The sequence below is a fragment of the Pelodiscus sinensis genome, chromosome 20 (assembly GCF_052426305.1).
Source record: "Pelodiscus sinensis isolate ZL-2025 chromosome 20, ASM5242630v1, whole genome shotgun sequence".
NCBI lineage: Eukaryota > Metazoa > Chordata > Testudines > Trionychidae > Pelodiscus > Pelodiscus sinensis.
In genome coordinates, this window is record NC_143071.1 from 617,930 (window position 1) to 643,183 (window position 25,254).

The following is a 25,254-nucleotide window of genomic DNA, read 5'->3' on the forward strand; positions in this document are numbered from 1 at the left end:
TGTTAAAGTGAAAGTGTGGCCACGCCACGAGCGCTACATCTCCACACGGGGGTAGCTAACAGTGCTGGGAGCACAGCTGGTTCACACTACTACTTACCAGCTGTGTAACCTGCTGTGTTCGGGGGCAGGGTCACACCCCTGAGCCAGAAAGTTACAGTGCAGTGAAGTGCCAGTGTTTACTTGGCCTGAATGTCCTAGCCACGGAAGAAGCCTTTGCTGTAGGGGGCAGAGGAACCTCTAAGACCAGGAAATAAATGAATACCTCTGACAATGATCTTTGATCTTGGCTTGACCAGGCTATCCTGAGGAGAAGCTTGAAACCAACCTGCACCATACTACCTTTGATGAAGAGAGAGCACAAAAACAACCTGGAGTTCTTCCTGACGCATGTTGGGAAGATCTACCTAACTGGGTAAGGAGCATTGTCTGCAACAGATAGTTTGCATTCCATCCTTTGGGTTGGACCTTTTCGGAGGGATTGAGACAGCCCCTTAGCTACCCTGTCAAAGGATTTCGGGAACATGTTGCTATAAAGCAGTGTTCCTCGTCTGACCTACGACTGTGTGGGATTGTTTTCTATGCTGGTGGTGAAGGTCAGACTACCTCGTGGATACAAGCTTAGGATTTCATGGGCAGCTGATGCTGTATTGCAGAGCTCCCTGTGCTGCTGTTCTCCAGTGCTAGGTTTGCTGTTGGCCTTTCTCCCAGGAATCCCACAGATTGTTGTAATGTCTCCTCGCTGCCCGGGCTAAAATCACTGAATTTTCTTGACTGCTTCTTTTTTCTCCAGAATAAATGTTCTCTCAAATAATCTGTTCCCACCTGTCGAATATCCTGTCCCAGTGGGAACCCCACTAATCTCTCCGTACATCTTGTGGGACCACAGCCAGACTTGGGATGTCCCAAAAGCTGAAGACTTTCCCACTGGCTCTGGGGGATCTTCATCAGCATCGGTCTATAATATCGGTACGTTCGTGTTTTCCTCCATTCTGTGTCAGTGTCCCTTGTTGACAAAATGGGAATGCAAACTCCTCTAAACAGCCCCCTCAAACCCTGTATGAAGAGTGTATGCGAAGCTTATGTGGCGGCGATTGCTCTTGCACTTATACATGAAGTTATCTGAACAAAGCTAGGGGGTTCAGAATAAAAGCAGCTTTAAGCCCTCGATGGTCAGGAGGAAATTCCTGGAAATTCTTACCTTGTTCTGAAGGCTTCACTTCCTGGGAGTTCTAAAGGAATTTCTGTTTCCTGTTTATCTGGCAGATATGAATCCTGAATCCTCTGATTATTACTTGGTTGGTCACTGCATTGATGGCAGAGTCCTGTATCCAGCAACTGGCTACCTGGTGCTAGCCTGGCGAACACTGGCACGCTCTCTGGGGATTACCATGGAACAAATGCCTGTTATTTTTGAAGAGGTTACAATCCACCAGGCAACAATCCTTCCCAAGAAGGGTGAGTGAGAGGTCGCATCTGGGGTTTCAAACAATGTTCCCTCTAATTTTCTCCATCCATGTGTGGGATACATTTTGTTATACGCACTGAGGCATGTTGGATGTGCACCACTAGTATAAGTTGGACCTCTCTTATCTGGCATCCTCAGAACCTGTTGTCCCAAATGATGGAATTTGCCAGATATGGGGAGGTCCCCTGCCACCTGCCTTCCAGGATGCTCCGCCTACCTGCAGTTGGCTCCACTCCAGCCTGTAGGGTTTGGACTTAGGCTCCAGACTGCGGGGGTTCCCCAGGGATGGAGCTCCCCAGCAGCTGTGGCCCCAACTGGGAATCCCCAGGGACAGGGCTTGCCAGCTGCCCTGCTGCTTCCCCACCTGGCCAAGGCTCCTGCGGGGCAGGGCTCCCAGCTGGCACTCTGATCCAGCAACATCTGTGGTCCTGGATTTCGGAGGTTCAATCTGTAGAAGTACATGCTGCCAGCTAAGTGCTGTGCTAAATAGTAGGGTGACATTTGAAAATCTCCGGGGGCGGGGTGGGGGGACTCAAACATTCAGCTTCTAGGGAAGGCAGGTCTCAAGCTGTCTGGTAAAGATTGAAAAGCTGGGCAGAAGGGAAACATGCGTATCAGTGGGGAGGGAGAAGGACGCAAGTGGACTGTCCTGTTGTCTCTGTTCCATGCGCGCACAGCGGGGCAGCAGGAGGTGTGAAAAGCAGGCGATTGCAGGGAATTTGGGACACGGGGGAAGGTGTGCTTGCAGCAGGACAAGAGTCTCCCTAGCACTCATTTCAGCAATCCCTGGGTTCATTGCAGGTTCAGCACAGCTGGAGGTGAGACTCCTGCCTGCTTCCCACTGCTTTGAGGTGTCCGGGAATGGAAACCTGGCTGTAAGTGGTAAGTGGCTAACTGGCTCAGTGAGCCTACTGTGAAGAATCCCAGCCGTGTATGTCTGGGCACTGACTGCTCTCGTTCTCTGTATTGCATCTGTCAGGGAGAATTTGCCTTTTGGAAGAAACTGCTCTAGATAACTTCCATAGCCAGCAAGGTGCCTGGGAGACCCAGCCGGACAGACCCAAGTTCAGTCTGTCCACGGCCGATATTTACAAAGAGCTGCGTCTGCGTGGGTACGACTATGGGCCATCGTTCCAGGGACTTCTGGAGTCTAACAATGAAGGTGTGGCTTTCCTGTAGAGATCCCCAATGCAGTTCTGTGACTGAATGGGCCATATTTAACGTGTCCGCCTGTCTGTGTCATGGGGTGGGCATGCATGACAGGGTGCAAATATGGTACCTTTATTCATGGAACGGGGGAGAGGCTGGCCTGGGCAGGGCAGGCATTGTGGGATTCCCTGTGTAGCTGTGTGTACCAGAGCCTGCGCGGCCAAAGAAGAGATTTTACTTCTCTCATTTGTCTGGCTTTGGAGCAGGTGTTCTCCTAGGTCTGCTGGGTGAAAGAACACTCATGGGGCTGCTTCTCTTCCGCAGGGAGCACCGGAAAAGCCCTGTGGAATGGGAACTGGGTAACATTCCTTGATACCTTGCTGCAAATGATCATCCTGGGTGAGACGGGTCACAGCCTCCGCTTACCAACTAGGATACGCTCTGTGTGCATCGATCCCGCACTACACCAGGAGCGAGTGCACAAATACCAGGAGGATACTGAAGGTAACAGACCCTCTTCCACAATAGGAACTTTCTCAGCCTCTTGATGGCTCCTCGTGACCTGAAGTAGCTTCACCTGCCCAGAATAGTACAAGAGACTCGTAAGACCCCTGGGTCCCCGAGCCACTGTTGCTTCTCCTGCTGTGCGTTCCGTCACGGGTCTGAGCATTGTAAGCCCAGCGATGCCTCTTCCTGTGACGCTTCCAGCATGTATCTGCATGTCCCCTTCTTGCCTTGCAGCTTGTGACGTCGTTGTTGACCGCTGCCTTGATAACATCATGGCAGGAGGTGTTCGGATCTGTGGGCTCCATGCCACGGTGGCACCTCGGCGACAGCAGGAGCAGATACCTCCCACCCTGGAAACATTTTGCTTTGTGCCTTACGTTGAGAAGGATTGTTTGTCTTCAGAGGCCCATCTCCATGCCCACTTGGAACATTGCAAAGGTAAAGGGATTTGGGTCCCACTGGAACAACCTGGGGAGAGCAGGCAGCAACGGCTCACTATGAGCATCTTGGAATCTCTGCCTGGAGAACAGCAAGGATCTGTCCCTGCTTCTACTGGTGGAGACCTGTCCAGACTGTTCTAGCCTGGAGATACACCTGGGACTGTGGTTCATTGCACTGGCAAAAGCCAGTGGTGGCCCACAGCACAGTCGTGGTGGAACAACTGCTGGGGGTCCTATGAATTGACTGCCCAGCCCTCTCGGCACCACGGAGATGGGCTGATTGAGCATTTCTCCAAGGCATCCTCCCCCAGCAGGGCTCCTATGGAGTCCCCGCTCAATTTGGGAGTCTCCCCGAGTATATATCCCTCTGCCCCAGAGTTGAATGTCAGCTGCTGCAGCTGTCCTAGGAGGTGGACAAGGACGTGAATTCACCTTCAACGCCTTTGAGAGGAGTCTCACCCAGTCACTTCTCAAATATTGGCAGGAGACTATTGCGACTCGTCTTTATTGCGGATTCCTTTTTGTGCCTGCAGAGAAGGCTTACGGGCATTTAGTCATGTCCCCCTTCCCCTCCCCACACCACAAACGGTCTTCTGACACTGGCCAAGGAAGGGACAGCTCCAGGAGCTATTGAGGACGCTTCTAACATAGCTGAGTATTAAGGGGTGGAATGGGAGACCCAGTGAGGACAACCCCACCCTTTCTCCCGGCATGACTTAGAATGGATATTCAGTTTGGTAGTGGAACTTTTAACTTGGGTCTCTCAGAGCACCTGGAATTTTTTGTCAGGAGATTACGTCCTCCTCATCTCTCCTCTTCTTCTTTTTTCCCCTTTCTCTTATTCTAACTTAGTGTGTGTCTCTCTCGCCCCCCTCGCCCCCCACCCTGAGTGGCCCTCCCACCCCAAAAGAATCTCACAAGTCAAAGGAACTGAAGTAAATCAAACAAATCATATATAAAATAAGCAACTAAAGGCACAGACATGCCTCCTGTCTGTCAAGGACTCTGTTCTGCTGTCTTAACTCCAACCACTAAGGAGTCCCCTACTAGCCATCTCTGGGTGTCTGTCCCTTGCACAGTCTTGTTTGTCCAGAGCCTGCCCCAACAAGGCCCTCTCCTGATTGGCTGCTGGCATAATACAAATTGGTAATAATGGGGTGTTCTGTTTGGAAGTGGGTATCACACTTGGGTTACACAGTACACAAGACCCATGGCTGATATTTGAGGAAAGCCACGAGGGATGCTGTCCTCCAAGTGTTCCGCTTGCCGTGCGTATGTGGAGAAGGCCCTACGGGAATGAAGATGAGGAAGAGCTGTGTCAGGAACTGATTTTTCTTCTCCTCCTCCTCCTCCTGTGCTCTAGGTCTGATTTGCAACTTACAGGAGAAGGTAGCAATCCATGGAGTCAAACTGGCCATCCCAGGGCTAGAGACTGGGGGGGCCTCTGCAGGGCCTGTGTCCATGCAGAAGGGCCTCCTCCACATCCTGGCTGAAATCTGCCATCTGGATTTGAATGGCAACCTGTATACCGAGCTAGAGCAGATTGTTACTCGGGAGAAGGTGCATCTGCAAGATGATCCCCTCCTCAATGCCTTGCTAGATTATCCTCAGCTGAAGGCTTGTGTGGATACAGCTCTGGAGAACACTGCAAGCCACAGGATGAAGATAGTGGAGGTTAGTTGGGACTCCAGGAGGAGAAACTATGGACTGGGTCCCAGGGAGGCTTTGGGATCTTTTTCCTCTTTCCATCCCGATAAAAATTCTGGACATCTTAGTTCCTTGGTTCTTTCCCTGCAGGCTCTGGCAGGAGATGGACGTCTGTTCTCACGTGTTCCTGGTCTCCTAAACACTCAACCCATGCTGCAGCTGGACTACGCTGCCACTGACCGAGCCCCAGAAGTCCTTTCCATCAGCGAGAGCCAGCTGCAGGAACTGGGGGTTTCCACTGCACAGTGGGATCCTCTCAACCCTCCTCCTGGACACCTGACTGGTGCTGACCTGCTGCTGTGCAACTGCTCTGTGAGCATGTTTGGGAACCCAGCGGAGACCCTCTCTAACCTGGCCGCCGCAGTGAAGGAAGGAGGGTTTGTCTTACTGCACACGCTTCTGAAAGGAGAAATGCTTGGCGAAACCATCCGTTTCCTCACAGCTCCCGATCTTCCGCAGAGGGGCCTCTTGGCTCAGGTAAGCTATTGGCCTCCTGCGATGTTCTCTCTACAGCTAGCCCTAGACTCTGCTTGGCTGCTCCAGCCTTCTTGTTCCTTCTCAGGAATGTATAGAAATATTCCTAGTCGGGGGGGCTTAGGGCAGAATGTATTTCAGGTGACTAGTGTTAGTTCCCATGGCCCTCCATACGAAACATTCGCCACCTACAGCTAGTTGCTTTAGTCTCTGCTGTATTCTCATGTAGGGGTTCTGAGTTAAAGGAATGATCTGGTTTTTTTTCCTGCTCTGGAAATGCTGACAGCAGTAGGGATGTAGAAGGTTACCTGGTTACCCAGCCGTGGCTGAGTCTGGCCGGCCATACCAGGCCACCAAGCAGGGCCTCACCTGCAGTAGTCCCCTGGCCCTGGCTACGTTGAAGCAGCCTTGGTGGTCACACGGGATCCTGGCCCCAGCTATATCGGATTGTCCCAAGGGGGCCCCTGGACCCAGCTGTGGGCAGGACCCCGGCTGTGTGGCCATGCCAGAGTGGGGCAGGCAGGGCCCCAGCCATTCTGGGCTGGCAGGCAGGATCTGCCTGCCAACTGTTAACTGGTTAAACAGTATAATTATATCCAGTTTTAACTGGTTAACTATTTTAATGGTTATTTACACCCTAGAGGCCAATGGGGGGGAAATGAGACTGGAGCCACCAAGACATTGACTAACCTCGGGAAGTCTGACAGGCTCCAACGAGTCCTGGGCAAAAGCAGCATCCTTCTAGCACAGCAAGGCCTAAGGAAGTACTGTAGCTATTTACATGCTCTCTCCTGAGAGGTCCCAAAATGCTTCATAAATACAGGAAGATCCTTCGTCCGGTAGTGATGCTTGGCTGGAGCTCTGCCGCTGCTCAGTAGTGTGACCCACTGTCATCCATTAAATTGGAAAATAGAAATAAGGGAGGTAAATTTAATCTCCTGAGTTGGACTGTAGCTGAGACCCTGATTTTTGCAAAAAGTCCTGTGAGATCAGCATTAGCTTTTCTTTTGCCCAGAAGATGAGGGAAGTGAGGAGGCGTTTGAACCCCTTTACCTACAGAGGATATTGCTGGTTGACAAGACACTGAGACGCCAAAGTCTAAAGTGACTTTTTTGAGTTTCTAACCCAATTTTTTCACTCACACTCACAGAGTTATGGGAGGTCAGTCTTGTAGTAGCAAACTCACGGAGTCAGGTCCTGCCCCCATGTCCGCAATTGGCTATAGAATGCATGCAGAACTTGGCCTGCTGTGATCACCAGACTTCTTCAGTATATTTTCTAATCCTTTAATAAAAGGAGGTATTAAAGTTGGCCAACTGTGCTGGTGCCTTTGATAAGGAATTTCCCCCTGGCTGGCTTATACCCTCCTTTAGGTCTTTTATCCTGTCAGAATGCGAGGGTGGCAGAATTTAAGTGCCATAGCTGAGTGACACCATCTAACTTCTTTGAAAGAAAATGCGGCTTTCCCAAGTAATACCTGTGCATGGATTTCATTGAATGATTTTGTCTGTTTTCAGTCCTTTCCAGGCTCACGTTAGAACGTACCATAGAACAGTCTGGGCCGCTGGGCCTGCCACGCGTACAACCAAAGAGCATTTCGTTTTCCTCCTCTTCGCTGCCATGTCACTTGCTTCTAGAAAATCTTAAATGTTGCAGCTGCCTCCTCCTCCTCCTGTTCTCTGCTAGATGCCCCTCTAGATGGAGGGATTCAGGTCACTGTGTTCGCTCTCCTTTTTTGTTAAAGATGTAACCTACTTATGGTAACCAGAAGTGCTCAGAAGAAAACTCGTGTTTCTTGGCCCCCTGACCTGAGTCAGTTACTGTTGATAAGCAGCATTACTCTTGCTAGGCAAAGAGCCACAGCCCTTGCTATTCTTAAGGCAACTGGCCTAGGGAGGGAATGAACACATGGCTGGGTAGAGTCTCTGGCAAAAGCGCAGCTCGTGCATAGAAAGAGGAGAGGGTTGGCTAAGGGAGGAGATGTTGCACACAGTAGAAATCTCGTTTGCAATTCTAATCTTTTCTGTTTGCCAATAGTTTTCATGTTTCTTGCTTTGGCAGGCAGAATGGGAGGATTTATTTAGCAAGGCCTCATTGAATCTGGTTGCTGTGAAAAGATCCTTTTTTGGCTCTGCCATCTTCCTGTGCCGCCGGCAGGCTTCTGCCAAGATCCCTCTTTTCCTGCCCGTAGATGAGACCCATTACAAGTGGGTGGAATCTTTAAAGGTGAGAATTCTTGTGTATGGAGTTGGCTACATGTCTGTCCTGTTTCCAGGCCTTTCATACAGTAGACAAGAAGCCTTGAAAACCCAGGTGTTGATACTTCATGAAGTTCTTGCACTGCATATAGAGAAACCATTGCGTTTCCTTCAAGCCATCCCTTACAGAAGTAAGAACCCTTTCCTTGTCTGAGCTGGCTGGGATTTCTCTTGTAGGTGATCTTAGCTGATACATCTGAGCAGCCTGTGTGGCTGACTGCTACCAGCTGTGGGCATTCAGGAGTTGTGGGAATGGTGAACTGTCTACGCCAGGAACCAAGGGGCCACAGGATCAGGTACAAAAATCCAGTGTTTAGTTACTGCTGGAGAGGAAGTGATCTTCCACCAGCTTCAACACACAACAGGTAAGCAACTCATGTGACAAACGTGGATTGAATGTTCGTTTGCTCTCTAGATGCCTGTTTGTTTCCAACCTGCATTCGTCCTCGTCTGTCCCTCCGACCAGCCCTTCTGCCATGGAGATGCAGAAAATTCTGCAGGGAGACCTGGTGATGAATGTCTATCGTGACGGAGAGTGGGGCTCCTTCAAACATTTTCTGTTGCAGCAAGGTGACTTATGAGCAGGGCCTGATGGTCATTGGTCAACATTTCCTCCCACAGATCTGAGTGAGATTTGAGGAGCTGCTTTGATCATTCACTGGCCCAAGGAATTACTCCTCTTATGCACTTATACCCATGGACTCTCTCTCTCCCTATTCCAGGACAGAGGCATGTGCCGATGTTACCAGGTAGAATGCTCTGTTTTGTAGCGCTTGGGAGATTGCAGGGTGAGGAAGGTCTTGGGTGGAGTGAATGGTAGGAACTGGCTAAGTAGAAACGGCAGCTTTCCTCTCACTCCTGCGTGGCTCGTCTGTCACCATAGTATGGGTGCTATTCTTGCCACACAAGGAACCTGCTCCATCAACTGAAATATGGGTAAAGCGCTCTCCCCTCGGAGTCACTGGCTTCTCCTTGTTCTGCAGCCCAGCCTCAAGAGATGACCGACTATGCTTATGTGAATGTGCTGACTCGTGGGGACCTCTCATCCCTTCGCTGGATTGCCTCTCCACTTCGCCACTTCCGCACGACCAGTCCCAACATCCAACTCTGCAGGGTCTATTATGCATCTCTTAATTTCCGCGACATTATGCTGGCCACAGGGAAGCTCCCTCCAGATGCCATCCCAGGTGAATTGGGGAGTTTGTGCCATTTCCACAACTAAAATTATGTATATATGTTTGCAAGTCTGATGAGCGCATTGCAGTTTTTTACTAGGACATTGGATGTAAATCAGCCTTTTTTTCTTTGGCAACCAGAGGCCCAGTGTGAACACAGAAAGGGGGGCCAGGCACTCCTGCAGTGCTAACACCCTTTTGCATTTATATGGTACTATTTTAATGCTCACCGAATACGTAGGAGGTGAGAAAAAAGGGAAACTGAGTTGGAGATGAAGTGACTTGCCCAAAACCCCAAAAGGACTGAGTATAGGAACCAAGATTAGAATCTGGGATAGGGATGTTAAAATTAGATTAATTGAATAGTCAATGGAATTTCCATCAATTAGTTGATAAGGGCACTTCCACTTTGAAATGTAGGAAGCACCGGCTGGAACTCAAGGGCGGAAGGGCCATGCGGTGTTCCACCTTCAAAATGTAGAATGCCGCTGCCACGCCCCTGCCCCCTCCCGCGGAGCTTGAGGGAACCAGCTTTTATAGGCAGCAAGGTGGTGTGGTGGGGGGATGCAAATAGTGTGCGTCAGCTAGTTAATAAGCTATTGCTTATTGGCTAGTCAATTAGTCACTTACATCCCTAATCTGAGAGTTCCTAGCTCAGTCCTCCACTCGTGTTAGCTAGACTGCCTCTGGCCTTTGAAAGAGTCACTTCAGCACTCAGTGTCTTGGCTTCCCCACCTGTAAAATGGAGCTAATCATAGGCAGTATTCTGTCTGCAAAGCACTTCTGAAGGGGTGAAGAAATAGAGCGGTGTTGGTGGCAGTTGTTTGTTAGATGACTTAACTAGAGCGAGAATGTGTCCCCAACCTAGTCTAGCCACCCTACACATGCCTATTCGTTGCATAAATCAGAGTCTTGGTGTGAATCTTGCTTGCCTATAGGTCAAGTGACCGACTTCCAGTTTGTCTGAAGGACCTAATGTTTGTTTGGGTTTTTCAGAGACAAGGGAAAAAACCCTGCAAACAAGATGAGATTTCAGTGCAGTTTCTTGAAAGAGCTAGAGGTTAAAACGATAGTACTGAGAATAGACATTGAGATGTGGGGAGTTCAGCTTTTCCCAGAGCTGTGACTGGCAGCGCTTCTCAGTTTGAAGAGTCTGTAGAAAGAGAAAATAAGCCACTCGGCTTAAAAAGCCACGCAAGTGGGACGCTAATCCCAGGATCTGGAGATGGAGTTGCCCTCCTCATTCTCTCCCCAATTCCAACTCCAGAGAGATGGTTCTGATGGTGAATACTTGACCCAAAGGATTTTACAAGAGCAATTTTATTGCAATAATTGTATCCCTTTCTCAGGTAACTGGGCTCTGCAGCAGTGCATGCTGGGAATGGAATTCTCAGGACGGGATGCTTCTGGAAAAAGGGTGATGGGATTGCTCCCAGCCAAAGGACTGGCTACTGTGGTGGACTCTGACCAGAGGTTTTTGTGGGAGGTGCCAGAGGCCTGGTAGGTCTTGGTTCCACGTTTCCTAGGTGTTGGCTGCCTGAATGAAACTGAAGCCTCCTTTGGGGATGGTTACGGGGCGAGGAAAGAGTTAATGGAAGGAGCTGGGCTTGGAGGTGGTAGCAGGGCTCTAGTCTGACTGTCCTGTATTGACTTTTTGCATTCAGTACATCAGTGCCCCTGCAGACACTGGAGTCAGTACCCGGGTATCTAGCCAAGCGCTGTTAGTGAGCTCCAGTAAGCTCGGCTCTTTGCCTCTCCCTGTGTCTGTAGCTTGGGCGTGCACAGGAGGAGCCTAATTGTGACTGACTGTCGATGTATTGAAAGCCGAGCTGGGCTCAGCATTCCCTGCCCTCTGGGCTGACTGGGCAATAAAGGCCCTCCACAAAGAATACTTCCTTTGTCATAAGGCTCCCCCCGCCCCGCTCGCTGCCTGTGCCAGAGGAGTCTGGCGGTTTCCATGGGGATGAACAGAGATGCTGTCAGGCCCTAAACTACAAGGACTCTTTCAAGGAACCAGAGTGGGGCCATCAGCTGGCGGTGCAGGTTCCCTGGGAGTCCATGCAGGGCCCACGTCTGTTCTGGGGAAAGAGGCACCGCACTGCTTTTCCTACAGATTGGAGGGCCTGAGCAGTCTCATGTTCTGCCTCAGACACAGGGAGTTGTTTCCTCCAGAACTGAAACCTCTGTCTCTTTCTTTCTTTAGGACTCTGGAGGAGGCAGCCTCCGTGCCAGTGGTCTATGCCACTGCTTACTATGCGTTAATTGTGCGTGGCGGCATGCGGAAGGGCGAGAGTGTGCTCATTCATTCCGGCTCGGGGGGCGTGGGCCAGGCAGCCATTGCTATTGCGCTGAGCATGGGCTGCCGTGTCTTTGCTACTGTGGGTAAGAACCGATGTCCTGTTTCTGTGAATCCCCTTCTGCACCGTTTCCTGCCAGTCTGTGCTAACCCTGGTCCATTTCCACTCTGAGAGCACCTAGAAAAGGAGATGAATGCAGCTGCTGGCCCCATGACAAAATCTGCCCCTTTCCTCCCCACTGCAAACACATGCACAAACCCCGTCTCTGCATGGCACCATGCTACTTTCATTTAACGAGCGCCACTTGAGTGACTCGAGTGACATCCCCATTACAAGGGGATGAGAAGAAAATAAGGCCCTTTGGCTTTAGATACAGAAGCGTCTCTGAAATGTGATCAAGAAAGTTTGACTTGGTTTGGCCCTTGCTGTAACACAGCCATCTTTAGCTTGCTAACAGGAACAAAGCCATAGCTACAACCTCCCCTGGTCCAGAGGCTCTGCAGGTGTCCAGTCTCAGAGCTCTGTTATGGGCATCGGAGAGCTAACCCCATTAGCAGAGGGCAGGGAGACTCTTGCTGTTTGAGCCAAGGTGTGCTATGTTTCAGGACAATAAAAGGCTCCTTTGTTGTCAGGTTCTGTTGAGAAGCGCGAGTATCTCCAGGCAAGATTCCCTCAGCTGGATGCCAACAGCTTTGCCAGCTCTAGAAATACCTCCTTTGAGCAACACGTACTGCGGGTCACCAAGGGGAAAGGTGAGTCCAAGGAACAGGGGGTAGCAGAAGGGTGGTAGAGTTAGCGAGATGGTGGCTAGAATATCAGTGAGAAAAGGTCACAGAAGGTCAGACTTTTGCCAGGAATGAACATGCTAAATGCTGTTACTCCTCCCTTGTAGGGGTCAACCTGGTATTAAACTCCTTGGCAGAAGAAAAGCTCCAAGCCAGCCTACGTTGCCTTGCTCGACATGGACGCTTCTTGGAAATAGGCAAATATGATCTGTCCAACAACAGCCCACTTGGTAAGTCATATGGCATCAGGAAATGTCTGGTTTTAGCTGGACAATAACTTTAAAAGGCTTGTGGACCCACAAACCCATTAACTTTGCAATAGTACATTCATCACTGACACTTATCATTTGTTTTCCAACAAGCCCCTTCCTGCAAATGCCTGTGCTGTGTTTCTTACAGGAAGAAGCTCTCCATAAATGTGTAAAGCCACTCGGTTATCCTTCAGTTCTCTGCTTTTAAAACCAGCCTATGCCACGACGCCTAAAGCACTTAACCGTGGTTAGGCAACTAGTGGGATAAGCAATGGCCATATCACACTAACCCTAACTCTCTCTACAGTGCAGCTCTCCTGTATGCGTGGATCCATTTATCTCATTATTATATTTGCACTGTAAGCTCTTTAAGGCAGGGACTAGCACAACCAGCCCCAATCAGGATCCTGTGGGCACTACTGCATTAGAAGCAATAAAAACAGGGTTCTGACTGACAGAGTTGGTGTATGTGTTAAGGCCAATGTTAAGACTTGAACTAATGATCTTCAAGATCATTATACATGGTAAACAGCAGATTAGTGAAATTTACGAATGATGTTAAATTAAATTAGGACGCACTGCAAACACAAGTGAGAACAGAAATATTCCAAAGGGACCTAGAGACAGTAGAAACATAGCATAAAATTACAATGTAATTCAGCTTGGCAAAATGAAGCTAAAACATCTGGGGTGAGTGGAAATCAAATGCTGCTACCCAATGTGTGGGAAAATCCTGGGCAGCCATAATGCAAAGAGATTGGACATGTTAGCAATATGATATGGTAACAAGATGACGAAATTTTGGATTGCATAGACATCACAGAGCAGGGAGGTGACGGAGCTATTGTGTAGATCGCCCCTGGAACATTCAACTCCGTGATGGCCATGTCATTGCTACAAAAAGAGAGCCAAATTAGCTGGATCTCCAAAAACAACCACCAAAGTGATCACAGGGCTGTTAGCTTGGTTATCATGACATGCATGGACAGTCTAAGAATTGAGGGTGGAGTGGGATGACTTAGGGCAGTAGTACAGGGTGTACGCATTAGGAAAAGGGAACCCAGACTAACTATTAGGAAAAACTTCCTGGTGATGGGCTGTATCAGGTATGGGATAGTTGCTTACAGGAAGTGGTGGCAGCCCCATTGCTTGGGTCTTTTATAACATGTCAAGACCAAGAACTTTTGAAAGTATCTGCTAGGGAGAGATGGACAAGAAGATTAATGGTGCTTTTCCCTGCTTACATTATATGGTTCAGCTCTTGTTTGCTGCAGAGTTCTGCTCTCTAGATAACTGATCAGCCATTTATAGTTTTGTCCTGATGTAAAAATGCTTATAGCTAACATCCTTGCCAGTGGTTTGTGTGTGTGGAGCTGAGCATGTCCTTGCTGAGCACCATTGCTCAGGTAGTATTAAATAAGCTCTTAATAAAGCAGTTATTTTTCCCTATTGCCGCATGACTGTTGTATATCACACTCCTATATGACTGATTTGAATGGAGGCATGCAAATGGTTTTGGAAGTGAAGAGATTTGACAAGAGTTGCTTCTTCTAGGAATGGCCCTGTTCCTGAAGAATGTAGCATTTCATGGAATCCTGCTTGATGCCATATTTGAAGAGGGAAGCCAGGAGTGGGAGGAGGTGTCAGACCTGCTGAAGAAGGGTATAAGAGATGGGGTGGTAAAACCGCTGAGGACTACGATCTTCAACAGAGAGGAGATAGAAGCTGCTTTCAGGTTCATGGCACAAGGAAAACACATTGGCAAAGTTGTGATCAAGGTAACGAGGTACCTGTAGGCCTTGGCTTCTCTTCTTTTGTCATTCTGACCCAGGAATCCTGTTGGTATGAACTGCATACAAAAAAAAGGCACAGTTGGCCAGGTGGCACATGAAATATTTCAGAACCAAAGTAGTATGACCTTGAATGAGGAAAAGTAACTTCTGTAGTGGGAGTGGGGTATGTGCATGTATTTTCTCCTCCTTATGTGTTGTCTGTGTTGGAAGGTCTGTGAGGAAGAGAAGGAATTTCCTGTGAGAAAGATGGAGCCAGTCAGACTCTCTGCCATCTCCCGAACGTCCTGCCCACCTACCAAGTCCTACATCATCACAGGAGGCCTAGGTGGCTTTGGGCTGGAATTGGCTCAGTGGCTGGTTGAGAGAGGCGCTCAGAAGCTTGTACTGACCTCTCGTTCCGGCATCCGATCTGGTGAGTGGAGAACCTAAAATATGGGGTGGGCAGAATGGAGTCCAGGAACTGTGGTCTCACGATTGCTCCTGTGGCTGATGTTTCAGATTGTAGGAGAGCTCCATTCCCATGTCCCTTAGATTATCCAGCTCCCCGGAAAACCACGCTATTTCCTTTGCCGTTGCATTTCTTCAGGGGATTTTTTCTCTTCTTGCTGCCTATTCCTCCTTTGTTAATACATGCGCTCATCCTTTCCCATCTTCCCCTTCCCATCCTCCCCCATCTACCTGTACAGTCTGGCTTCCACCTTTCCATTCTACTGATGCTGTCCTTACTCAAGCCCCCAAATAAATCCCCTCTTTTCAAAACCTTTCCTTAATGGTATCCTGCCATCTTGCATCTGCAAAGCACCAGCTATGCCTTTGTATGGAGCCAAAGCCAAATTTACAGCCTTGCCTAGAAAAAGAGCTCACACTGCTGCCAGAGAGTGGTGGGACCGGAGATGTGGAAGAGTCCAATGCCAAAGCCATAATGAAAGTCACTAGATCTCTTTTAGAGAACTGATTCTGTGTGATCTATGGCTACACTTGGCCACAAGGAAAGTGGGCTGCACTTTAAGTAACAGCTCCAGCCAGTCTGCTCTGCATTTAGAAGAGGGGGTGTTGCCTTCATCGTTAAGATGGGCAAATTGCGTGTCTGGGGTCACACAGTTACCGGATGACTGTTGGGGAAAAGAACTGAGTGTCATCCATTTAATCCTGAGTGAACACTGAATCCGTCTGCAACCACAAGACGATCTGATGCCTCAGTTGAAATGTTGTGGTTGGTCTTAGGGCAAATATAACCTGAATACGTAACGGAGACGTCTTTGCAACAGCCTGGTGTGGCCATAAAACGTCCAGGGAACAGAGCTTCACCAGGGCAGAGTGGCTGGAATAATGGATCTCAAACTAGACTCTTTTTTCAGGTTACCAAGCTAAACGAGTCAGAGAGTGGAGGGAGATGGGAGTCCAGGTCCTGGTATCCACCAGTGATGTTGGGACTTTAGAGGGAACACAGCACTTAATAGAAGAAGCTTCACAGCTTGGACCAATTGGGGGCATCTTCAACTTGGCCATGGTGAGTGACAAAAATACTGGAACGCAAAGGTCAGAGCAGCTGCCAAAGGGCCTTCTGGGTGACTTTGCCTTTCAAAGTGCAGGTGACCGGGATCGCCCTGGTAACATGGAGCTGCTCTTTCACTTCCTCCATCTGAACTCTTGCTCCCCTGGTCAGAGGCACTACAGAGACAGTACGTTCAGCTCATAGTGACCTCTGGGGCCAAAAAAGGCCTCTCCTGCACTTTGTAGTTGAGGATGACCATGGTAGTGGGGAGGCCTAGAGACAGAAGAACATGACGACTTCTCGTTGAGGCTGGAAGGAGGTTACTGCATTCAGCTAAAAGATTATCTTGTTCTTAGTAGTAATTCTGCTTCACCGTGTAAACATGTAGGCGGCGTGCCCTTTCTGTGCCTCTCCAGCATCTTTGTACAGAGAAGCGCTCTGAAAGAGCTTGGCTGGGTCTCTTGTTCCAGAACTTAATGGAGAATCTGCTTATTGCATATTTTGAAGTTGAAATTGCTGCAGGGTTAGATCATCCTGAGCAGAGACACTGATGTTGTTTGTTGTCTCCCATAGGTCCTTAAAGATGCCATGCTAGAGAATCAGTCTCCAGAATCCTTCCATGATGTCAGCAAACCCAAGTATGCAGGCACCCTTCATCTGGACAGGTAGGTGTCACAGGAGAGAGAAATGTGGGGCGCTTGCATGGGGCTGGCGGCCAATAATACTCTGAAAGATCTCTACTTTTTACTGGCACAAGGGAGGGGGAAGGGAATGATCCTTTTACAACAAGTTGTTACTTTATCATGTATCACTTTTCTTCTCTCCAATTCCCAGGGTGAGTCGTGAAAAGTGTCCAGATCTGGACCATTTTGTTGCTTTTTCCTCTATAAGCTGTGGAAGAGGAAATGTCGGGCAGAGTAACTATGGTTTTGCCAACTCTACCATGGAGCGCATCTGTGAGCAGCGACGACATGATGGGCTCCCAGGTAATAATGCAGGACCCCGTCTACAGACTATGGCTACTCCAACAGCCGGAAGAAAATGCATATTCAGCTAGCTCATGCACTGACCGCTCAGAACTCCCTGTCCCGCCTCATTCTCTAGGTCCCACATGCCTAATGTACTGGATTGTCAGCATGGAGTCGTAGAAACATGGGCTGGGCAAGGACCTTGATAGGTCATCTAGACCAACCCCCTGAAGTGAGACAGGATTAAATATTATGGGATCATTCCTGACCGGTGTTTCTAAATTGTTCTTAAAAGCTTCCAGTGTTGGGGATTCCATAATCCGGGTATGTCACTTGTGCCAGTGCTGAACTACTGTTACAGTGAAGGCTAATCTCTTTTCCTCCTACATCATGTTTTCCAGGCTTCTAATCAATGTCATTGCTCTCCTGGATTTTCTTCAATTTGTCCACATATTTCCCAAACTGCAGTGCCCAGAACTGGACACAATGCTCAGCACTCAGCTGGAGTAGAGCAGAATTACTTCCTGCGTCTTGCTTACAACACTCCTGTTATTACATACCAGAATAATAGTTGCTTTTTTCCTCTGATCCACAATAATTCCCCAATTCCTTTCTACAGTACTCTCTTAGCCAGGCATTTCCCTTTGTGTATTGTGCAATTGATTATTCCTTTCTAAGTGTAATGCATTGTCCATATTGAATTTCATCCTGTTCATTTCAGGCTATTTCTCAGTTTGCCAAGATCATTTTTAATGTAAATCCTCTTGCCCCAAAATGCTTGCAGCTCCTCCCAGCTTGGGACTATCCACAGAGTGTTTAAGCATACACTTTATGCCATTCCAAATCACTGAAGAAAACATTGAGTAGGATCAGATGTAGAACTGACACCTTTGGGACTGAGGCCATACTGAGTGCATAGATTGACTGTTAGACCATTTATAACTACTCTGGAGAATGGTTTTTCCAACCTCTTGTTAACCCACCTTAAAGCAGGTTCATCTAGGCAATTGCCCCTGGTTTATAAGAAGTTTATGTAAGACAGTATCAAAAGCCTTGCTAAAGTGAAGATCTATCATATCTACAATTTTCCCTACTATGCACAAGGGCTGTCAACGAGAGAGACTAGGTTGGTTTGATGTACAGGCAGTCCCCGACTTACACGGATCCGACTTATGTCGGATCCGCACTTACGAACGGGGCTTTCTCGCCCCGGAGGTCGAGGTAGCAGATTGCTACCTGCGAGCTCCGGGGTGTGAGAGCCCCGTTCGTAAGCTGCTCCGGTGCCCCTGCAGACCACAGGCACCGGGACTGAAGCCGCAGCCGTGGGGGGGAGGGGTCCCGCGCCTCTGAGACTTTGCCATAGCAAAGCCTCAGAGGCGCGGCACCCTGCTGCCGCTGCTGCTCTACTCCCTGTGTCCCTGGTCTGCTGGGGGGGGGGGGGCGCGGATAGTGTGCCTCCCCCCCAGCAGACCAGGCTTTTGTTTTGGACCCTGGAGCAGAGCAGCTGGGGCGCTGTGGATTGGTCCTGCAGCACCCGCTCTGGGCGCTACTGGACCAACCCGGCAGCACCCCAGATGCTCTGCCCCAGGTCCTGATTGAGCTGCTGCTGGGACGCCTGGGGCAGAGCAGCTGGGGTGCTGCTGGGTTGGTCCAGTAGCGCCGAGGGGTGCTACTGGAGCAACCCAGCTGCTCTGCCCCAGGTGTCCCCAAGTCAGCCGCTGCTGAAACTGACCAGCGCTGACTACAGGAAGCCCGAGGCAGAGTTGCTCTGCCCCAGGCTTCCTGGAATCAGCGCTCATCAGTTTCAGCAGCAGCTGACTTGGGGAAGCTTGGGGTTCTTAAGTTGAATCTGTATGTAAGTCAGAACTGGCGGTCAGTTTCAGCAGCGGCTGAATCTGGACGCCAGTTCCGACTTACATACAGATTCAACTTAAGAACAAACCTACAGTCCCTATCTTGTACGTAACCCGGGGACTGCCTGTAATTTGATCTTGATGACAAATCTGTTTTGACTGTTACTTATTACCTTGTCTTCTAGGTGTTTGCACATTGATTTATTTTTTGCTCAATTTTCTGTCCTGATTCTCAAGTTAAGATGATGGGTCTATAATTCTCTGGGTTGTCCTTATGCCCCTTTTTGTTGGTAGGCACTATATTTGCCTTTTTCTAGCCCTCTGTTATATCTCCCATCCTTCATGAGTTCCCAAAGATTATCGCTAATGGCTCAGCAAGTTCCTTAAGTATTCTAGAGTGTATCCCATCTTGCCCTGCGGACTTGATGACATCTATCTTGTCTGTGTAATTCTTAACTTCTTCTTTCCCTATTTTAGTCTCCGATCCTATCCCATTTACACTGATATTCCCTGTGTTAGCAGTCTGATCACTGCTAACCTTTTTTGATGAAAACGGATTCCTTAATACTCGAGGCATAGCTGCATTTTTTTTTCTTTTTCATTTCTCACTAAGGAATGGACCTACCCTGTCATAGAATCATAGGAGTAGAAAGCACCTTAAAAGGTCATCTAGCCCTGTCCCCTGCACTCATGGCAGGATTGTGTATTTTCTGGACCGTCCCTGGCAGGTGTTTTGTCTGGCCTGCTCTTAGAATCTCCATCATTGGAGATATTTGTAACCTCCTAGGCAATTTATTCCAGCGTTTAACCAGCCTGACAGGTAGGAAGCTTTTTCCTTATGTCCAACCTAAACCTCCCTTGTTGCAATTTAAGCCCACTGCTTCTAGTACTGTCCTTGGAGGTTAAGGAGAAAAATATTCTCCCTCCTCCTCGTTCACAACCTTTTAGATATTGAGATTAGCCTAGAAAAGACAACTAACAAACCCAGTTCTTTCAATCTTTCCTTTTTAGGTCATGTCTAGGCCTATAATCATTTGTGTTGCTCTTCTCTGGACCTCCAATTTGTCCACATCTTTCCTGAAGTGTGGCACGCAGAACTGGGCATAATACTCTAGTTGAGGTCTAATCCGTCGAGAGTAGCGCAGAAGAATTACTACTTGTGTCTTATTTGATACTCTGACTAATATATCCCAAACTGATGCCTTTTTTTGCATCAGTGTTACACTGACTCGTATTTAGCTTAGGGTAAACTATGACCCCCAGATCTTTCTGCATTACCTCCTGTGCAGTCAGTACTTTGCATTTATCCTTACTGAATTTCACAGTGTTTACTTCAGACCATTTCTCTAGTTCATCCAGATCATTTTGTCCTTCATCTCCCTCATGTTTCTAATGTATTGGTAAAATATGTCTGTAGCTAATTTAATCTCAGTTTGTGCCCTCGTCTTTCTGACTGACTGGTTTCTTGGGTTTTTGTGCGTGGTTTTGGGGAAGTTTTTTATCTTCATCATAATTTGATCTAGCTTCCACTTCTTGTATAACTTACTTGAGTTGTACATCGTTGAAGAGCTCCAATTTAAGCCAGGGTTGTTTCGTATCCTACTTCCTGTTTTTCCTGTGCATTGGTATAGTTTTGCTCTTGTATTCTCAGTAATAGCTCTTTGAAAACTGCCAACTGTCCTGAACTTTTTCCCTTAGACTTGCTTTCAATCCGATCTTATCTACTAGTTCTCGGAGGATGCTAAAATCTCCCTTCTTGACTTTGTCTTTACTCTGATTCTCCTCCTCCCCCCTTTCTATTCTTTCGAATCATGAAATAAATGTTCATGATCACTTTCACTCAAGCTGCCTTCCACCTTCAAATTATAAACCAGTACCTCCCTGTTTGTCAAAATCAACTCTAGAAGTGCCTCTTCTCCCTTCAGCAATAAAAAAGTCTCCAATGAATTCCAAGAATTTGTTGGACAATATCATTTTCCCGACAGATAACTTAATAGCTGAAGTCCCCAGGCCAGGTCCTGTGCTTTAGACTATTGTTAGTTTGTTTGTTTGTTTGTTTTTAAACCGCCTCATCCACCTCCTCTTCTTCCTGGTTAGGCATTCTATAATAGACCCTTACCATGACATCACCGTTCCTTTTTATCCTTACCCAGAGGCTTTCAGCAGATCTCCGACCCACTTCTATTTCAACTGCCATGAAAATGTATTTATTTCATAGACAAGGGAACAACTGGAATTATTAGCTCGTTTTTTAATATTCCCCATACACCACCACAGAGGTATCATGAGCTTTCTTAGGCAAAACCCACTTCAGATGAGATGATCTTGAGTCCTGTGAAGTGGGTTTTGCCCTTGAAAGTTCATGATACAACACACATTTTTTAAGACTACTTGTTTGTGTTTAAAGTTACAGACTAGCACAACTACCCCTCTGAGACTTCGGTGGTGTCGGTTAGATTTTTCCCTTCTATATTTGCCCATATTCCTGCCAGATTCTGACCCTCTGTCCAGATCTTCAGGTGAATGAGGACACCTGCTGCCATGTGCTCCAGTTAGTCGTTTAATATGTGTTCTCTCTTCTGCTTTCTTTTGCAGGCTTGGCTGTGCAGTGGGGCGCCATTGGTGATGTGGGTGTTGTCTTGGAGACAATGGGCAGTAACGACACTGTGGTTGGTGGAACTCTTCCCCAGCGACTCAGCTCATGCCTGGAGGTTCTGGACCGCTTCCTGAATCAGCCTCGTCCTGTCATGTCTAGCTTTGTTCTGGCAGAGAAGGTCTCAGTGAGGAATGAAGGAAGCGGCCAGCGGGACCTAGTAGAGGCTGTTGCCCACATTCTCGGTAAATTAGATCATTAATAATTACAAACATGATCTGAATTCTAGAAGCCATGTCTTACTCTGCTGTAGGAAGAATTGATGCCAGCCACTGTCAGAAGGGAACTAAGCGCAGGTGTGCAGCCTGCTCTGGTCCAGGAGTTTCTATTGACACTCTCTGTAAGCATCTCTTACCTACAGAGCTGTAGGAGTGCTGCTTGTATCACTGTTTGGTTTTGGAACATTGTGAATGTGCACAGAAACTTCACAATAAGAAAAAACCACACAAATTGAAGGCTAGACCTCAGATCCCAAGACTTCACACTATCAAGATACAGGCAACAGTATCTTGGAACAGATAGATGCTCCTGGAACAGATGTTTGTTTGGTTTTAGGAGTGGTATGGTGGGTATGTCTGACAGGTGCCTGGAAAGCCGTACTAGGTCATGTGGGAGGAGTTGTGCAAGAAGGCATTGGGTTGGGAGTGCATGAAGACAACAGAAGCAGCAGCTGACAAGTGTGGGTAGAACACAAGGGAGCAGGATTGTGTGGAAATCAGGTCAGTGATATGGGCAGGTTATGAAAACCCTTAAAAGTGAGGTGGTGAATGCAGAGGAGGAGCAAATGCAAAAATACAAGGGAGAGGGAACGTGACTGAAGAGGAAGATCTCTTTGGCAGACTGAAAGGAAGGCTCATGGAGCTGAGTTAGTGAATCCAAAGAGAAAGGAGAGCAGACCAATTTGAGTAGTTGGGAACAACAGAGGCATATGTGGGAGGAATTAGCAAGGATCCAGATGCACAAGCGGAAGAGGACACCAAGGTCATAGTTAAGCAGGATTTGAAGGAGGTGGAGATGATAGTGGTACTAGCCAACTGGAGGGGTAGAAATGTTACTTATGGATGTTGCTATGTGAGACTGTAGCACCTGTTAGGATTGCAGGAGCACCACAGGCTAAATTGAACAACTTGTGGTGTCCGCCTTTAACCAAAAGATGGTGGCTGAAGTCTTCGGAGTTTTCCCCTTGATTTGCTTGGATTCCTGTTCAAACTGCTGTTTTTATTCAAGCTGATACTGTTTGTTGTGTGTGGTGAAGGGTAAGAAGAGAGCTGTAGCTATGTGCATGTTCCTGGCATGTGTGTCTGTGCTGTCTGGCAAGTTTACTTAGTGGTTGCATGCATGCATTGAATAGAACTGGAAAGAGAACTGGTATTTGAAGTCCCAATGTGTGCTAACCAACTTGGTTTAATATGGCTACGTGTATGCATCTCAGAACAAAATTGTAGACCCATATGTGCAGGATGGAGAACTTATCCTGAGAAGCCGTGACTCTGAAAAAGATATGGGAGTCATGGTGAATAGGCAGCTAAAGGTGAGCTTCCTGCATCATGCTGTGGCTAAAAGAGCTAATGTGATCCTCAGGTGTGTACGTCAGAATTTTGAGTACGAGTAGGAAGATTATTTGACCTCTGTATTTGGCACTGGTGCAACCACTGTTGGAATGTGGTGCCCACAGTTCAGGAGGAATGTTGATAAATTGCAGAGAGTTCAGAGAAGAGCCTTAAGAATAATTAAAGGATTAGAAAACATGCCTTATAGTGATAGATTCAAAGAGCTTAATGTATATGGTTTACCAGAGAGACAGTTAAGGGATGACTTGGTTGGTCTGTAAGTATCGACACAGTGGGGAGATATTTTAATAATGGGCTCAAACTGTAACAATCTATTGTCTGGAAGTTGAAGCAAAGTCCTTTTCAGCCTGGAAATAAGGTGTACATTTCCAACAGTGAGACTAACCATTAGAACCTACCAAGGGCTGTAGCCTCCATTGCTGCTGATTGAAAAGTTAAGTTTGGATGTGTTTCTAAAGATCTGCTCTAGGAATTGTTTAGGGAGTTGTGTGGCCTGTGCTAGGTCAGACTAGATGATCCAATGGTTCTGGTCTTGGACTCTGAATGCTCAGCGGTGTAAACAGTAAAAAGGGTTCAGGAGAGTGAGTGTCTGCCCTCTAGCCATTGACAGCGGAACTGTGCCCATCAGTGCCACAGCGACAGTGGTTTCAGTCCCATGTCCGAACCTGAACCCAGATTATGCTGGGTCTAGGCTATTATCTTAAATTAGATGAGCTCGAAGTTGGGCTCTGGCTGTGAGCTTGCCAGGAACAAAATGTTTAACTCTGGATGCTGTTTGGCTAGAACTGATCTAGCTACGGTGGCCTGCGCTATTGTGCAAACTGACAGCTCGTCCAAAGGCCGAGTCCAGGGTCTCTCTGTACAGGGTGAACTGGAGGGGACTTTGTGAAAGTTGTAGAACACCAGTGAGGGGGTGACTTGGGGAAACCAGGGAGTTGTATCTGCAATGATTAGGGTATTTCACCAACATGCTGACAAGTTGGCTCCTCTAATCAATACTTGAGTTTCCCTGGTGATCTGTAAAATTAGCATCAAGCCTCTTTAGATTTGGCTCTGTTGTCCATTGTTTAATTCAAATCAACTTGTTTTACCTGAGGTACCTCTTTTGGAACTTAGCATAGCGTGGGTGATGCCATTAACAAACGCTACCACCTTCTAGTCGGTATTTTTGGTGACTATCCAGGAAGGCAGGAGAACTTAGACAAAAGAGCGATATACTTTTGAGAGAAGTTTGCCCAGAGGTAATGATGAGTGAACCTCAGGAAGTGCATGGTGCTGCTCAGAAAGAGGTTTGAGGGAGTAGCTTATGGTACAGATGGAGCCCTGGCAGGTGCTGAAGAAGAGAAATTGTTCCAAGATGGTGAAGGGGCAAAGCAGCTGGAACAAGATTCTTGGGGCCTTAAGATGTTCATAAAACTTTCTACAGTTTTGACTGAACTTTTTTCTGCTTTGTGCTGAATGGCTGTTTGTGCCATCCCTCCCCCATGTCTTCATCTCAGCTTTGTTCTACACCTGCCCCTCACCCTCTCCCTTTTCTTCCCACTCTGATCTCTTCTCTTCTGAAATAAGCCTACAAATAGTGAGAATTACAAATCATGGCACCAGCATTATCCTCTGCTGGGGTGTTATAGCCCTTCTCTCCTGTCTTGCCTATTTAGAGGATAAGCTCTTTGGAGGAGAGGTCAACTGCTGCTCTTCTTGTACAGTGCCTAGCACAACACTTGCTTGGCCTTGCTGCCCAGCCGTGCCATAACAAACATGGTGAGTAGCAGGAACAGTCCAAAGGGTAGTAGGGCATCTGTCTGTCTTTCACACATCAGGTGTCCGTGACGTGAGCAGTCTGAATGCTGAGAGCTCTCTGGCAGACCTGGGCTTGGACTCCCTGATGGGAGTAGAGGTGCGGCAGACCCTGGAGAGGGACTACGATATCGTCATGACTATGAGAGAAATTCGACTGCTCACCATTAACAAACTGCGAGAACTCTCCTCCAAGTCTGCAACAGCAGAGGGTACGTATGTCATCTGAATCTGGTCTGGGGGGAACTGGGATCACTAGACTAGCCAGTGGGGTCCGTAGACCTGTGCCCAAGCTGTCTTTCAATGTGTAATGGTGAGAGCCCCCTAGTGATATGGGGACTGGGGTGAACTGGTAGTACTGTCAGTCACAAGTGGGCATAGCACTGCTGCTTAGAGCTGTGCTCCCTTGGTGGATTGGCCCAGCCACTTGTGGGGAGGGGAGGGAAAAGTCCCTAGGAGAAGACCCAAGCCCAGAGAAGAAGCTTATTTTGTCTCCTATACTCATTTCTCTGCTGCCAGATCCCAAAACAGCTGTCAGCTCTCCCGTTCTCCCTGGATAGTCAGCAGTGCAGGTGCAGAGAGCTAGTGTCAAATAGCCTGAACCATGAGCTAGCCA

At 48.0% G+C, this 25,254-nt stretch overlaps 1 protein-coding gene across 1 annotated transcript in view; it reads left to right on the forward strand.

The window, feature by feature from the left end:
- FASN (fatty acid synthase) overlaps positions 1-25,254 on the forward strand; it is a 63,672-nt gene that overhangs the window by 32,310 nt on the left and 6,108 nt on the right. The window contains exons 14-37 of the mRNA XM_089771853.1: positions 297-412; positions 791-966; positions 1,264-1,455; positions 2,267-2,347; positions 2,445-2,627; positions 2,939-3,118; positions 3,356-3,559; positions 4,925-5,235; positions 5,359-5,745; positions 7,804-7,968; positions 8,178-8,296; positions 8,416-8,570; positions 8,984-9,187; positions 10,525-10,675; positions 11,379-11,557; positions 12,105-12,224; positions 12,365-12,487; positions 14,063-14,286; positions 14,512-14,713; positions 15,660-15,811; positions 16,370-16,461; positions 16,631-16,782; positions 21,213-21,455; positions 24,662-24,850. Coding sequence (XP_089627979.1) covers positions 297-412; positions 791-966; positions 1,264-1,455; positions 2,267-2,347; positions 2,445-2,627; positions 2,939-3,118; positions 3,356-3,559; positions 4,925-5,235; positions 5,359-5,745; positions 7,804-7,968; positions 8,178-8,296; positions 8,416-8,570; positions 8,984-9,187; positions 10,525-10,675; positions 11,379-11,557; positions 12,105-12,224; positions 12,365-12,487; positions 14,063-14,286; positions 14,512-14,713; positions 15,660-15,811; positions 16,370-16,461; positions 16,631-16,782; positions 21,213-21,455; positions 24,662-24,850 — 4,300 coding nt within the window. The remainder of the gene's footprint in view (positions 1-296; positions 413-790; positions 967-1,263; positions 1,456-2,266; positions 2,348-2,444; positions 2,628-2,938; positions 3,119-3,355; positions 3,560-4,924; positions 5,236-5,358; positions 5,746-7,803; positions 7,969-8,177; positions 8,297-8,415; positions 8,571-8,983; positions 9,188-10,524; positions 10,676-11,378; positions 11,558-12,104; positions 12,225-12,364; positions 12,488-14,062; positions 14,287-14,511; positions 14,714-15,659; positions 15,812-16,369; positions 16,462-16,630; positions 16,783-21,212; positions 21,456-24,661; positions 24,851-25,254) is intronic.